General features: G+C 35.8%; 1 protein-coding gene across 1 annotated transcript in view; it reads left to right on the forward strand.

Annotated features, from left to right (window-relative positions):
* The window catches only part of spon1b (spondin 1b), an 82,661-nt gene that overhangs the window by 53,784 nt on the left and 13,457 nt on the right, over nt 1-15,420 (forward strand). The window contains exons 7-10 of the mRNA XM_016259490.1: nt 6,619-6,683; nt 9,702-9,903; nt 11,868-12,008; nt 13,551-13,626. Of these exons, the coding sequence (XP_016114976.1) occupies nt 6,619-6,683; nt 9,702-9,903; nt 11,868-12,008; nt 13,551-13,626 (484 nt within the window). The remainder of the gene's footprint in view (nt 1-6,618; nt 6,684-9,701; nt 9,904-11,867; nt 12,009-13,550; nt 13,627-15,420) is intronic.

Below are 15,420 nucleotides of genomic sequence, written 5' to 3' on the forward strand. Positions count from 1 at the left end.
AAATGACTTGAATACATATCTTACATGATGAACATGATTTAAATTTCAGAATTTAAAGGGGGTCATAGGATGCCCATTTTCCACAAGTTGATATGATTCTTTAGGGTCTTAATGAAAAGTCTGTAACATAGTTTGGTTAAAATTTCTCAATGGTAGTGTAAAAAAACACCTTTTTTCCCTGTCAAAAACAGCTCTTTTCAGATCAAGCCGTTTTTGTAGCATTTTCCTTTAAATGCGAATGAGCTCTGCTGACCCCACCCCTCTCTTCCGAGCCGCTCTCAGAGAGACTGTTTACTTTAGCTGCATTCATCGTGAAACTTGCTAATTAGCACATTATTAGGAAAGGTGATTTGCAAAGATTCGTTAAAAAAAAACCTTACACTCACTTCTTCTGTCGGTGAAGCTGGATCACGAATGATTTGCGCGAACATAGATGCATTTATGTAGATCGGGGGCGCATTCCCTTTAAAAACAAACATAATCCACTGCGTCTTCAGCAGCTCAGATGTCGGGAGTAAACGACGACTGCTATGTTCATAATTACATCCAACAACAGAAGACCTCAATCGCTTAGGAGTCATTCTTGTCTACAACTGCTCCGGCGGTGAAACAATGGCGGACTGATTACGTTGATTAACAAAAAAACACTGGGTGGATTTTTATCATTTTAGGGTGGTTGTGTACACACACTGCCAACACACATTTCAGTTCAAACAACTTGTAAAAGTGCATGTAGCTTTATATGACCCCTTTAAAATTAAGTTTGATATTTTTAGGGGGCATAAACTCTAAATTTTAAGGTGATACAGATTCCTGATACTATAATGAAAAAAAGCCTCATTAGAGAATGGAGGGCAATAAAAGGCAACCCCTAATGAGATTGGCATTATTATTTATTATAATGTCAAATTCCAAAAAATACTGAATATAAAATATCATATACTGTATATGGTTACACCATGACATTTTTAGAGACATTAAATGTAAAGTTTTATTGAAATGGTTTTCCACTGCATATGAAACTAACATGAATGTAAAGAGCACATTTCTAAGAACTTCGGTTTTAAACTACATTTTGCTTTTCTGTATCTTTCTTGATCTTATTTATCATTGACCCAGATGCCATAACTACACCATTATGGGGGCAAAAAGCATCTTTCTCCATTGACGGTCATCCAGCAGCAGCCGATGTGAGCTGCATGCCCAGTCACTCAGCCCATGTGCTTATATGAGTCTCTTTTGAAGCCTGCAGAAATGGAAAGGTGTATATGACCTTCCCCGAGGCATTTCTCCAAGAACCCTCATGAGACCCTTTGGCTTCTCAGCAGTCACACTCCTCTACCTCTCATCCTTTGTTCCTCTCCTCTTCTGTCTCGCTCCATCCCTCCGGCAATTTGGTCGGGGTCAGTTTGGGGCGACGGTCTGTGAAGTGTAAAACCCGTTTTCAGAAACAGCAGCCAGGGACCCTGAGTGACACAGTTCTCATTTGCTGCACAGCAAGGATGGCCCACAAGCAAATTCATCGCGTGCAAGTGAAAGTCAACAGTTGTCCTTCTTGAATAATGTCCTGAGAAATATAAGGCAAGATCTACAGGTGAATAGAGTAAAAGATTTCAGTGAATAGATGTTACCATACACTGTGAGAACTGTGTATGGTGTGATTTTTCAAACATTGTAAATAAAACAAAGATTACTGGACTATGTTTTACAAGAGAGTACTATTAAGTTTTACTTCAAAATTTAATGTTTATTTCAATGTTGCGGTTTTGTGATATTTACTAGCAATTTCTGAGTGAAAATTGTTTGCACACCAATTTTTTTTGCATACTTCATAACTGTACATCAAGCCAATTGTTTTGTATTACCATTTTTTTTTTATTTTGTTTAAATATGCAAATATGCACTAATTTGCATAAAAGTACAGAACAGAAATCTGAGAACTGTATAAATATTTGTATAAATTGTTTACATTTATAAATATTTCAACAAAATGAAAATGAAAAGAAGTTTGAACCTACTTTTATACAATTCTCAAACTTCTGTTCTGGACATTTATGCAAATTCATGCATATTTAATTAGACAACACCTCATTTGCATATTTAAACAGAGTTTTTAGATAGGCAATTTTGGATATCTGTTTTATCACTCCATAAATCACATATTTAATCACAAATTTAGACAAGATGTTATAGAAATCAGGCAAATCTTATGTAGCGAATCAGCTCATGGGGAAATATGAATAATTAACCATAACTAATTATGATTAATTATTAATATTTTAGATCCACTGTAGATATTTAGCTGACCACTCAGGGTCAACCGTCTTGTCAATTCTAAGAACGTTAATTGTGAACAAACTCTTTTGTAAAAATATTCAGAATACAGTAGAATTAAAACTGAAAAGTTTGGTCTGTAGTTTGGTTTTGCTACTGAATTAGCGATAAAGACATTTCCTTTAAAGAAATGTGTTGTAATTGAAATCTAAAGACGCAAATGGATAAAGCGAAATAAAATGAACACTTAAAGGTGGGGTAAGCGATTTTTCAAAAATGCTTTAGAAAACTGATTCGGGCCGACTAGCAAAACGAACGTCCGGTGTAGACACGGTGTAACATTGGTTTTGCTTTGTTTCACAGAACTATTCGTTGCCTGCGTTGCGTACGTATGTGTGGGGCGGAGCTATCAAGTCAGTCAAAAGATATTTAGAAAATTGTCCCAAGTGTTGTTTTGGACCCCATTCACTTTCGCTGAATGTACAAAAGCAGCTACAGTTCTTCAAAATATCTACTTCATCTATTTCACAGAAGAGGTCATAGAGGTTTGGAAGGGTATGGGCATGAGTAAATGACCGCATTTTGGATGACCTGTCCCTTTACACACTGTAAATAAATACTGTCATTAGCATTCATACCGCGATACACAGGATATCTGCATCCACAAAACAAACACCAGGCCACTGCGTGTGACCTGTATGTGAAATGCAAGTGAGCGGCCCAAAGAATTGAGAATAAGTTTGCGACCAAAACCAAAAGTGCACTTGCCTCAAGGTGATAAAAGTTGAACTAGAGACAAGATCCTTCAGGGAGATACAGACTCTCTCGAAGGTTAAAAATCATCAGTCGGCCATGAACAAAATGTCTTTCTGTTTTCTTGAAGCTTCTCGGGTACATCCCTCCTTAAAAACCCTCAAGGAGATCAAAAAGCTTCAGAAGAACTTAGTTTCTGGCCCACGGTTTGGCACTGATGTATTATTATTATTTTGCACCACAATGGATGTTCATGTTCAGAGCACTGGACCAGTTTGTTTCTTGGTTCAGCGGTTTGGCGATTTACTTTGAGATTTCGCTCCCATGTTGTCAACCCAAGTACACTTGATAAATCCTCATAATAAGAAGAAGTGAAGTCCATTTGGCCCATTTCAGGCAGTATATTTCTTTCTGGTTCGAATGCGAGGACCCAACTTCCAGAGTGGTGGACCGTAAATTAATATCCTCAAGCATGTGCGGCACCATCTGCCTCTTTGAAACATATTCATCAATTTGGCCAATTAGCAGATTAATCGCTTAATTACTCCGAGGCAGCTGTGTATTTCTCACGAAAATGCCAACAACGCCAGAACCGAGTCTTATCACAATCTTACTTCTTCTACAATTCTTTGTTTGGTTGCAGCTGTTATTGAATTTCTGTTGCAAAGTGGGTCTGTTGTTGAACCAGTTAGTGTGTCAATAAATATAGAAGTTGAATGCACAACAATATGTCTTTGTTGACCTGAGTGGCCTGTGTGTGCTATTTCTGAGGATGAATGCAGTAACAGCGAATTTACATGTAGCGCACGTGACCTAAACTGATGGCAGTTTTTAAACTCTCAAACTCCAGCAAGCATTGAGTAAGCAAGTATATATTGATTTTTATGGTGTTTTGTATTGGTTGTCTTTGCATTAATGTAATTCACGCAGGCCATTATAGGAATGTACAAACTCACTTTGAACGTCTGTTTGATGTTGGGCGGCAAACTGTGAGTGCGCTTTCCTCACTCTGCATCAAAAGAGCATGTGCCATCCGCATGTTAATTTTTCAGTGGTCTCACTTTCATTGATCTGATGGAAGAGTTTTTGTGTGCATTTGTAATGATGGGTCACTTGCTGCCTGTAGATTGAGGTTAAGTCGGGGGTCTCAAAGACATTTCACAGGTTGTTTTTAGTGCCTTTTTTGACACTCCTGACCGAACCTGAATCTATATGCTGAACTGTCTTTGGTGCAAAATGGCCTGTCATTACAAATGTCCTCACAAAGCTCTTATGTCAGATTGTCAATGGAAGTTAAGGATAATTTTATGGGAAAAACATAGTAAAATATTTGTACTGAAAGTATTTGCGTTCTTTATTATTGATATAGGCTTTTTTTCTTAATGAATTATAGCATTATTTTTCTTTATAATTATATGCATTTATATATATATATATATATATATATATATATATATATATATATATATATATATAAATGCATGCGCTCTCCACAAGTACAAAATATCAGCCTGTGCAAGGTAATGTTAATTTTGCATTATTTATTTCCTTTTATAGTATTTATTTATATTTTTAGTTTGTCGTTTTAATCTTAGTTTAAGTTTTAGTAGTTTTGTTATTTACATTTTTATTAATATTTCTATTTAGCTTTATTTTATTATTTTTTTTAATAATATAGTACTGCAACCTAATTTACTTAAGTTGCGAAGGCAGCATTTCTCATTTTTATTTGTTTATTTTTAAGTTTATTTTTTTAATCCAATATTTGTTTAATTAAAAAAATATATATTTTTATTCTTATGTTCTAGTTTTAGTTAACAATAGCAACACTGGCACATGATTTTTGCAATCTGACGTTTTTAAAAAAGATTTATTTTTCACATTTTCGCCTTTATTATGATAGGACAGATCAGAACTGACAGGAAGCGGGAGAGAGAAAGATCTGCGATTCAGGATTAGACACCAGTAGCGCAACAGCACTGAATGTCTGCACGCTGCCCACAAGGCTATCGGCGCCGACTGCAATCTGACTTTTGTCCAAAAGGTTTTACATAGACATTTTTAGCCAGTGTTAGTACTTCAAAGACATTGAGCTGTGGTGCTCATGTGGATGATATGGGTTTGAATCCAGAAAACAACATATGATAAGACATATATATTGAATGCAATGTGAGTCACTTTGGATAAAAGCATCTGCCAAATGCATCAATATAAATTTTGGTATCCCCTTGAAATGCTGATTTTATTCTGTCCCACCTAAAAACTAGTTGTTGATCTTCTCGAGTGTTTGAAATCAGACAACAGTGTCATTGTTTTTGATATTCAATTCATTGCATGAAAGAACTATTTTAATCCATTCATTTTAATGACCAACACCATTTATATTATGCTGTGTTTCAAACTCTTTGAGCTGTGGTGCTGATATGGGAAATGTGGGTATGAATTTGAACTGTGTTGTGCCCCTATTTTATTTTTCCTGCCCTTCTGCTCATCATTTCCTGTTAGCACCCTATAGTCACTATCAATAAAATGATGAAAACATTTATTTTATACCATCTCCTAAGAGCAAGAATACAATATAAGGATACATAATTTGGATAATTGTTCATAGCCTAAGGCAACAAATTAATCTCTCTCTCTCTCTCTCTCTCTCTCTCTCTCTCTCTCTCTCTCTCTCTCTCTCTCTCTCTCAGCACGCCTAAGAGCAAGAATACAATATAAGGATACATAATTTGGATAATTGTTCATAGCCTAAGGCAACAAATTAATCTCTCTCTCTCTCTCTCTCTCTCTCTCTCTCTCTCTCTCTCTCTCTCTCTCTCTCTCTCTCTCTCAGAATGTACTGGTCACTTTGGGACAAAAAGGAAAACTTACTGTAATTCAATTCTATTTTTAAGGCCTCTGTTTAAATTGAAACTATACACTGTCTCAGTGTGCAGTGCATTATCAGACAGAGGTCTACATTTTGAACCGCTATAGCGCAAGCTCCATTATGCTTCAGTATTACACCTGAAACTGTCAGCGGTAACGGGAACCTTCAGGATCCTGTCTGAATGTTGGAACAGATCGTCAGACACTTCTTTGAGCTTTTATTCTCGCAATCACAGCCACACAAGCTCCCAGCATCCCCTGATGAATATGTACAGGGATTGCCTGTCTTACTCTTTCTGTGCCTGTCGATCTCTGTCTGTTGCTTTTGTCTCAATCATGCTTTCTTTCTTTCTTTGAGCCTGTTCCTTACTAATGTGGTTTTATCGTAGCTGTTTCTTGTGGTTCCCAATAAAGTATTGTTAAAGCTCGGTGTCTTTTCCCTTGGGTCCAGGTATCACAACAACAAATGGATAAATGCACTAAACAATAGCAGAAATCTTAAGCACACAACCTGAAGTGAAGTCTTGTCATGAATATAATAGTGTCAGAGGTTTAGGGAGAGAAATAAAGCATGGAATAGAAACTTTTCTTTTTGTAGTGCTGGAAAGATAGACAAATTGGAGAAAGTAGAACACAAAATCCTTGACGTTCTATATATAGGATGCAATACAAATTCACATTCTCTTTTTCTGTCTGTTTCTCTCCATCTGTCTCTCTCAGGGTGATGATGTTATGACAGTTATCAAAACCAAAGCCCAGTGGCCCGCCTGGCAGCCTCTTAATGTGTAAGTTTCTATCGCTTTTGTACTTTTACATTTAGACAACAGCCCCCAAAAAGGGTTTTGGCACTTTAGCCACACTTAAAATAAATGAATGTCATTTCATTAGCCTATATGACAAAATATCAAACCAAGAGTGACTTAAAGTGGCCAAATTTAATGGAGGCAAAGAATCTAACCCTAACCTAACCCTAACTCATATACAGGTGCATCTCAATAAATTAGAATGTCGTGGAAAAGTTCATTTATTTCAGTAATTCAACTCAAATTGTGAAACTCGTGTATTAAATAAATTCAATGCACACAGACTGAAGTAGTTTAAGTCTTTGGTTCTTTTAATTGTGATGATTTTGGCTCACATTTAACAAAAACCCACCAATTCACTATCTCAACAAATTAGAATATGGTGACATGCCAATCAGCTAATCAACTCAAAGCACCTGCAAAGGTTTCCTGAGCCTTCAAAATGGTCTCTCAGTTTGGTTCACTAGGCTACACAATCATGGGGAAGACTGCTGATCTGACAGTTGTCCAGAAGACAATCATTGACACCCTTCACAAGGAGGGTAAGCAACAAACATTCATTGCCAAAGAAGCTGGCTGTTCACAGAGTGCTGTATCCAATCATGTTAACAGAAAGTTGAGTGGAAGGAAAAAGTGTGGAAGAAAAAGATGCACAACCAACCGAGAGAACCGCAGCCTTATGAGGATTGTCAAGCAAAATCGATTCAAGAATTTGAGTGAATGGACTGAGGCTGGGGTCAAGGCATCAAGAGCCACCACACACAGACGTGTCAAGGAATTTGGCTACAGTAGCTATATTAAACAACATCGTATTCCTCTTGTTAAGCCACTCCTGAACCACAGACAACGTCAGAGGCATCTTACCTGGGCTAAGGAGAAGAAGAACTGGACTGTTGCCCAGTGGTCCAAAGTCCTCTTTTCAGATGAGAGCAAGTTTTTAAAAACCAAGGTCCTAGAGTCTGGAGGAAGGGTGGAGAAGCTCATAGCCCAAGTTGCTTGAAGTCCAGTGTTATGTTTCCACAGTCTGTGATGATTTGGGGTGCAATGTCATCTGCTGGTGTTGGTCCATTGTGTTTTTTTAAAACCAACGTCACTGCACCCGTTTACCAAGAAATTTTGGAGCACTTCATGCTTCCTTCTGCTGACCAGCTTTTTGAAGATGCTGATTTCATTTTCCAGCAGGATTTGGCAGCTGCCTACACTGCCAAAAGCACCAAAAATTGGTTAAATGACCATGGTGTTGACAATTCACTAAAAATGTTTTTTTTATTGGTCTTATGAAGTATTCTAATTTGTTGAGATACTGAATTGGTGGGTTTTTGTTAAATGTGAGCCAAAATCATCACAATTAAAAGAACCAAAGACTTAAACTACTTCAGTCTGTGTGCATTGAATTTATTTAATACACGAGTTTCACAATTTGAGTTGAATTACTAAAATAAATGAACTTTTCCACGACATTCTAATTTATTGAGATGCACCTGTACAAAAGGTCCTTTATAATGTCATATTTATGAAACAGTATCATGAGATTTTGAAAAACCAAAACATCCAGAAAATGTTATTTGGTTTCCTGCTGTACATACACAGTACTTTTCAAAAGTTTAAAATGAAGAAATAAAATGAATACTTTTATTCAGCAAGAACATAATAAGTTGATTAAAAGTGACAGTAAAGATTTATAATTTTACAAAAGATTCCTATTTCTAATAATAAATGCTGTTCTTTTGAACTTTGTATTTATCAAAAAATCCTGAAAAAATGTATCACTGTTTTCAGTATTAATAATATAAAAAAATGTTTCTTGAGCAGCATATTAGATGATTTCTGGTGGATCATGTGACACTGAAGACCGGAATAATGATGCAGAACATTACATTTCAAAATATATTCAAATAGAAAATGGTTATTTTAAATTATAATAATATTTCACAATATTGCTGAAAGAATATAAAAGAAAGGTAACAACCCAAAAGTTACCAAATGTCTCTATGGTCTTGCTTCTTGGATGAGTATTTTTCAACACTAAGGACTGCTTCATAAAAAACTCCTTTAGCACCTGCTGGGTATGTAGATGCTTCTTTCCCTCTCACTAACGAGGCGGTTAATATTTTATGTGTGGATTTGTTTAGCGAAGGCTTCCGTTTTTTGATGAGAGTAGCATTTCCCCTGCGGTGCTTTTGCGATTGAGGTTAATGGCCTCCCTCCAGCTCCAATACATCAGGACGTTCTCTTGACCTATTTTAACATCAGACTGTCAATTACCACAACCAATTTACCCCATGAAGAGGGAATGGCAATGGCAGATGCTAATTATTTCGAACCATAAGTCAAACGTACGAGGCACTTTCCACCAATAGGGCACGCTGGGGTATCCCATAACTTTTTTTTAAAGCATTAGAGTCATAAATTGCAATTTCTTTTGTTGTGAAACGTATTAGATACAGTATGTTTGTCTAATATGAAATTAGGCTAACAAAGTAGCTTGTATAGGCAGTTTCTTTATCTTCTTGACTGCATACAATACTATTTTTAACCAATTTTAGTTAGCAAAAAATATTATTTTATTTTATTTTTATTTTATTTTATTTTATATTTCCGAACTGTGTCCCACATTTTGCACATCTTTGGTTTAATTCCCGTCTGCCTGGAATGCATGGCTCACTCTCTTCCTCTTTCATCTGCTCTCAAGTGTGGGCTGTGCGAGTCATAAGGTACTGGTTTCATGATGAATATTTAATATGTGTTAATCAATAGATCCAAGTAACATCTTTAAACATGCAGCCTGCTCCGCTCAAATGGCAACAGTTGCTTTGGTGATGGTTTGTTATCAGGCCAATTAGTTTGATTAATTACCATCTGCATGGATTCTTACAAATTATGCCTTAGCGCATAATACATGACACAGACGTCTTGTAAGTGGCATTATGTTTGTGTACAGTTATTTCTCTGAAACAACTTTATTTTCGTGACTTCACCTCTTCCCTTGTCTGGTCTCAGGCGTACTGCCCCCTCGGCGGAGTTCTCGGTGGATCGAGCCCGTCATCTCATGTCGTTCTTGACTATGCTGGGCCCCAGTCCCGACTGGAACGTGGGATTGTCTGGGGAGGACCTGTGCACCAGGGATTGCGGCTGGGTCCAGAGACTGGTGAAGGATCTGGTGCCGTGGGATGCTGGTACTGACAGCGGGGTCACTTATGAGGTCAGCTTTCACAGACTGATGACGTTGTTACATTAGAACATACTGTGAGAGTCCATATACGAGACAACATGGGTCATTGTGCATATACTGAAGCTAGCTTTTCATAACTTTTCTCTTCTACTGTATGTTAATCTGAGATCTTGTCTTGTACCAACTGTAAACGGCATGACAAGACATCAAGTCAGTTGCTTGGTTTGTCTTATTTACATTGAATTTTTGTTTTAATTTGGGCAATCAATAGATTATTTTTCTAAATAATTGCATTTAACATCCTATTTTTTAGTAATTAACATGTTAATGCATTTAGTTCTAAGAAAACTCAGTAATAGATTTCAGTTGTGCAGATTATTAAAAATTAAATTAGAATTTACACTCGGAACATTAATGTATGCAACTGCACTCCTGCCTTACTTGCACAAAAAAAAGAAAAGAAAAAAAAAGATGTTGCAAAATTCATGCAAACACAGACCTCAGTGCAAATGGCCAATAATTAAATAATTAAATAAAAAATAATAATCAATATTCAACCGTTCATTATTTATTATTATTATTAGTAGTAGTGTTTTGTTGTTGTTAAAACAATTTAAAATAAAAGTTACAAATATTATAAAAGACCTACAATATAACAACATGAATAATAATAATAATAATATGTAATATTCAACCATTTAATAACAACAACAATAATAATAAAACTGTTGTTGTTGTTATTATTAAATAAAAATACATAAAAAATTATGGTTATTATTATTATTATTATTATTATTGTTGTTGTTTTTGTTGTTACAACAATAATTAAAAAATAAAATAGCTAAAAAGTATTATTAAAAAAACCTACAATGCAACAGCAATAATAATATTCAACCATTCAATAATAACAGTAATAATAAAATGGTTGTTGTTGTTGTTAAAAAAGTTATGTGGTAAAATATGATTTAAAAAAAACATAATAATAATAAAACACCAATAATCCACACTTTATGGACTTGCATGTATAAATATTTATCTTGTGGGTGATATTTCACTTGTTGAGCTTTATTGATTAAATTACTACACAATTAAACAAAGATACATGTTTGATTTATAAATAAATTCTCATAATGGGTGTCTTTATTATTTATCTTTAAATGGGAGCTCTGATGGAGACATTTTTGTATGCACTTTGCTTAGTTCTAATCAGCAAGTTTCTGATCAGTTTTTCAGAAACCACTCAGAACAGAATGAAAGCTTTAATGGCGTTTAAACCCATTAACTTTGACAACAATAATTACAAGGTAATGGAATAATATTTTGTTATGCCCTGAAGGTTTGATGTGAAAATGAAATTGTTTTATAAACAAAGCAAAAACTACTTTCAATTCATAGTGCTTCCACATTGTTTCATATTTTAAGCTTACTTAAAATTGCATATGAATATACAAAATCCAAGGCTGCACTAGATAAATAAATACATAGAGGAAAAAAGAGTGCAAATAAGCCAGTTTCCTCACTGTGTCTATGTTGCTTCTAGCTTCCTCAAGAGCTGTTCAGAGCAAACAGTATTAAGTCTTTGCACATCCCAGATACTAAGTGGAACCAGGACGTCACACGCTGCCCCCTGCTGGTACGAGACAGTCCTGAGTTGTTCCTTGAAAGAAATAAGTCAGCTTCAGAAGTTGAACTCTTGAAGCTTCACCAAGCAGTTGGAGCAGCAGTTGGTCTTTGTTTTGCAGCGTTGCTCTGAAGGCTTCAAAGTGGAATGCAAGTAACTGTCAGGTGACTCAAAGCGCAGAGGCAGGAAACAAGGCCATAAATCACTCATAAAGGGAATATTACACAGTCAATGGATGATGCATATGAAGATGAAAGGTGGGAGACCCTGGCAGATGGCATCCAAAAGTCACATACTCTACTTCTGTTTTTCTCTTACCCTCCCTCCCTTCTCTCTCTCTCCTGTCATCTTCTGTTTCTTATGTTTATCCAAGTCTCCCAATAAACCCAGCAATCCCCAGGAGCGGATTCGACCCCTCACCAGTTTGGATCACCCACAGAGCCCTTTTTACGACCCTTCCGGTGGCCCCATCACACCCCTCGCCCGAGTGGTAGTGGAGAGAATCGCAAGAAAGGTGATTTTAAAAGCTGTTTTAATGGGGGTTTTTTTCATTTACAATTATAGTATTTATATCTGTTTACAATTATACACCTTTTTACAATTATTTACAGTTATAGAATTACATCAAATGACAATAATTTCATCAAAGTTTGAAGGCAGTACATTTTTTACAAATATTTCAACTCTGGGCTCTACTCAACAGCAAGAATGTATTCAATTGATCAGTGATCAGTATTGATCATTAAATACTTTTATACTGTTTATATATATATATATATATATATATATATATATATACAGTATGTGTGTGTGTGTGTGTGTGTGTGTGTATATATATATATTTCAAATAAATGCTGTTCTTTGCTGTTCTTTTTAAGTGAAATCATTTATTTTAAATAGTAATATTTCACAATATTACAAATTTTACTGCATTATTATGTGTATGTATATTGGATACTTGATAGCTTTTTTCCTCTATTTGTAAATTTTGAATACCTTTGCCATCATCTAAATTTAACTTTTAAAATAGTAATTTATTAATAATTTAAAAGATCAAATCTATTATCTTTAACACTAATAATTGAATACCAAATGTAATCTTTAGCAAATCGTCAAATTAATATTCATATTAATCCATATCCAAATTATTTTTTATCAACATTATAATGTTGTGATGCCTAAAATATATATTTTTAATTTACTTGGTATTTTTTATTTATTTAGGCTAAATAATATAACATACAGTATATTGTCCACTTATCATTTTATGCCAAAAATCATTAGGTTATTAAGTAAAGATCATGTTCCATGAAGATATTTTATAAATTTCCTACTGTAAATATATCAAAACTTAAATTTTGATTAGTAATATGCATTGCTATGAACTTCATTTGGACAACTTTAAAGGTGATTTTCTCAATATTTTATTTTGCACCCACAGATTCCAGATTTTCAAATAGTTGTATCTCGGCCAAATATTGTCCTATCCTAACAACCCATACATCAATGGAAAGCTCATTTATTCACCTTCCATGATGTATAAATCTCAATTTCATTGTGGTCCAGGGTCACATATAGTATTCAGTATAAACAGCTTTGTGTTGTTTAATATATCTACTGACCCAGATTTGCTGACTCATAAAAGTCCATTTGCTAAACAAACTAAAGCAATTGCTTACAAAAATATGTCAAAGCAAGCAGTCGTGAAACACAAAAACTCAGCAACGCTCATAACACATCTGTAATCATTCAAATTACAGTGTTTGGCGGATTCTGTTCTAAAATAATCCATTCCGGAACTCATTGACATGAACCAAAACTCTTAATATTCCACACCAGATGTTTCATCTCTGTCTCACAGCTGGGAAGAATCTCATCTCTAGGCTTTTGAGTGGGGTAAAGTGTGGGATTGCCTTGAGCCAGCTAGTTTACAATCATCTGCCCTCAGAGAATCTTTTTTTTTTTTTGCGCGGGGCTTAGCGTGATAGTGATCAGATGGCAAATGGTGGATCTTATCAGGTGCTGTGATGTTGATCCATGTTCTTCCAATCTGCAGGGAGAGCAGTGCAATACTGTGCCCGATTCCATAGACGATATCGTCGCTGATATTGCTCAGGAGGAGAAGGAGGAAGGTGCGTATGGCTGTGCTATCTTATCCAATTTGTAGCACCTCATTTAAAAACATAGCCACCAGACAGTTTAATGAACAAGGCGGCCTGCAGGTATCTTAGAGTAAACCTCCCAATGTCCCTTCTGTCACGGTTAAGTCAAACAACAGGAAGATTATGCTTTACCATGGTGCACTTCAATTATGTTTGTTGGCTAATGCACTCTGCCAGATAATTACCTGTGGTTTCCCTCCAGTTTCTTGTGAGTTTCAGGAGTGGAAAGACGGAGACTGGAATGAACAAGAGCTTTGCTGCTTTTAAAGCTAAAGAGTGTCATTTCTATGCTGCTAGCAGCTATTAGTCCTGCTCTGAACTCAACCAGTGTTGCTGTCAGGCTGGTCAGGAAATGTTTTGATAGCAGCACCGAGCCACAAAGAGGAATAAAAAAGAGACAGAAATATAACAGACAGAAAGATAAAAATACTCAAAGAAAAGTCCATTTTTTAAAATGGCATTTCTATGAAAATGAAAATTAGCTTAATATGTACTGACCCTCAGGTCAAGTTGTAGATGAGCTTGTTTCTTCATCAGAATAGATTAGTAACATTACATCAGTTGCTCACCAGTGGATCCTCTGCAGTGAATGGGTGCCGTCAGAATGAGAGTCCAAACAGCTGATAAAAACACCACAATAATCCACAAAATGACTCCAGTCCATCAATTAATCTCTTGTCAAGTGACTAGCTGCAGTTTTGCGATAAATTTGTCATTAAGATGTTGTTTTTGACTAAAACACGAGTCCTATATCCATATTGCTTTCTCCAGTGAAAAAGACGTATCATCTGAATCAGGAGAGAAATATGCTCAGATCGAGCACCGTTTACAAGCTAAAACAGTCCAAAACTATTCTAAATAAATATGTTGGTGGATTTTAATGTGAGGACAACAGGGGATGGACTTTTTCAGTGGATGGAGCGATGCAATATTTCATCTAGAAGCAATGGTATAAACGTAAAGGCATAGTTCATCCAAAAATGAAAATTCTGTCTTTAATTACACACCCTCATGTCGTTCCAAACTTGTAACATCTTCGTTCATCTATGGCAGTGTTTCCCAACCGGGGTGCCGTCTGTTGAGAGCAGGGGTGCCGTGTAAAAAATCCTTTTTTAACATTTTTAAATTGCTAAAATGTTCAAAAAAGCATCTATTATATAATATCCATTTCTGATGTTGCCAATAATTAGAGATGTACCGAAATTCCGGCTGCCGAAAATTAGTTTAACGAAAATTTGTTTCACTTTCACGTGGTGTGACGCTCTGCGTATAATCCCGCTCTATGCGTGTGCGCTCCACTCAGTCGCTCCACACGTATACCGTTCATGCGAATTGGAACAGCAAAGTCCACTCAAAAATTGAGGCGACAGGAAACATCGATGTAGTACAGTATTGTTTCTGTCTGCAACAGCCCTACTGTGTTGTAACATGGTGTGGTATATGGGCATCTCTGGTAACGCTGCCCTCTCATTCATTGATCTGCTAACCGCATGTTATGCTCATGTGTTCTGATAATAATATAGCTTTCTAGGACTAAACATTATTTGGATAATTGGTAAAAAAAAAAAACGAAATCTCTTAATAGCCCTACTGTTAGATCTGAAAAACTAAAAAGCAATTTATTTCATTTGTAGGTGTTACGGGGCTGACAAGACGTGAGAATCCATGTGCAAGCTTTATTAACAGCAGAGGAGGTCAAAAACACAGGCAGGGTCGAACAGTGGCAAACAGGTATATGGCGGGCAAGACACAAGAATAGTCCTA

This window comes from Sinocyclocheilus grahami, unplaced genomic scaffold, assembly GCF_001515645.1.
Source record: "Sinocyclocheilus grahami isolate Dianchi unplaced genomic scaffold, SAMN03320097.WGS_v1.1 scaffold30.1, whole genome shotgun sequence".
Lineage (NCBI taxonomy): Eukaryota > Metazoa > Chordata > Actinopteri > Cypriniformes > Cyprinidae > Sinocyclocheilus > Sinocyclocheilus grahami.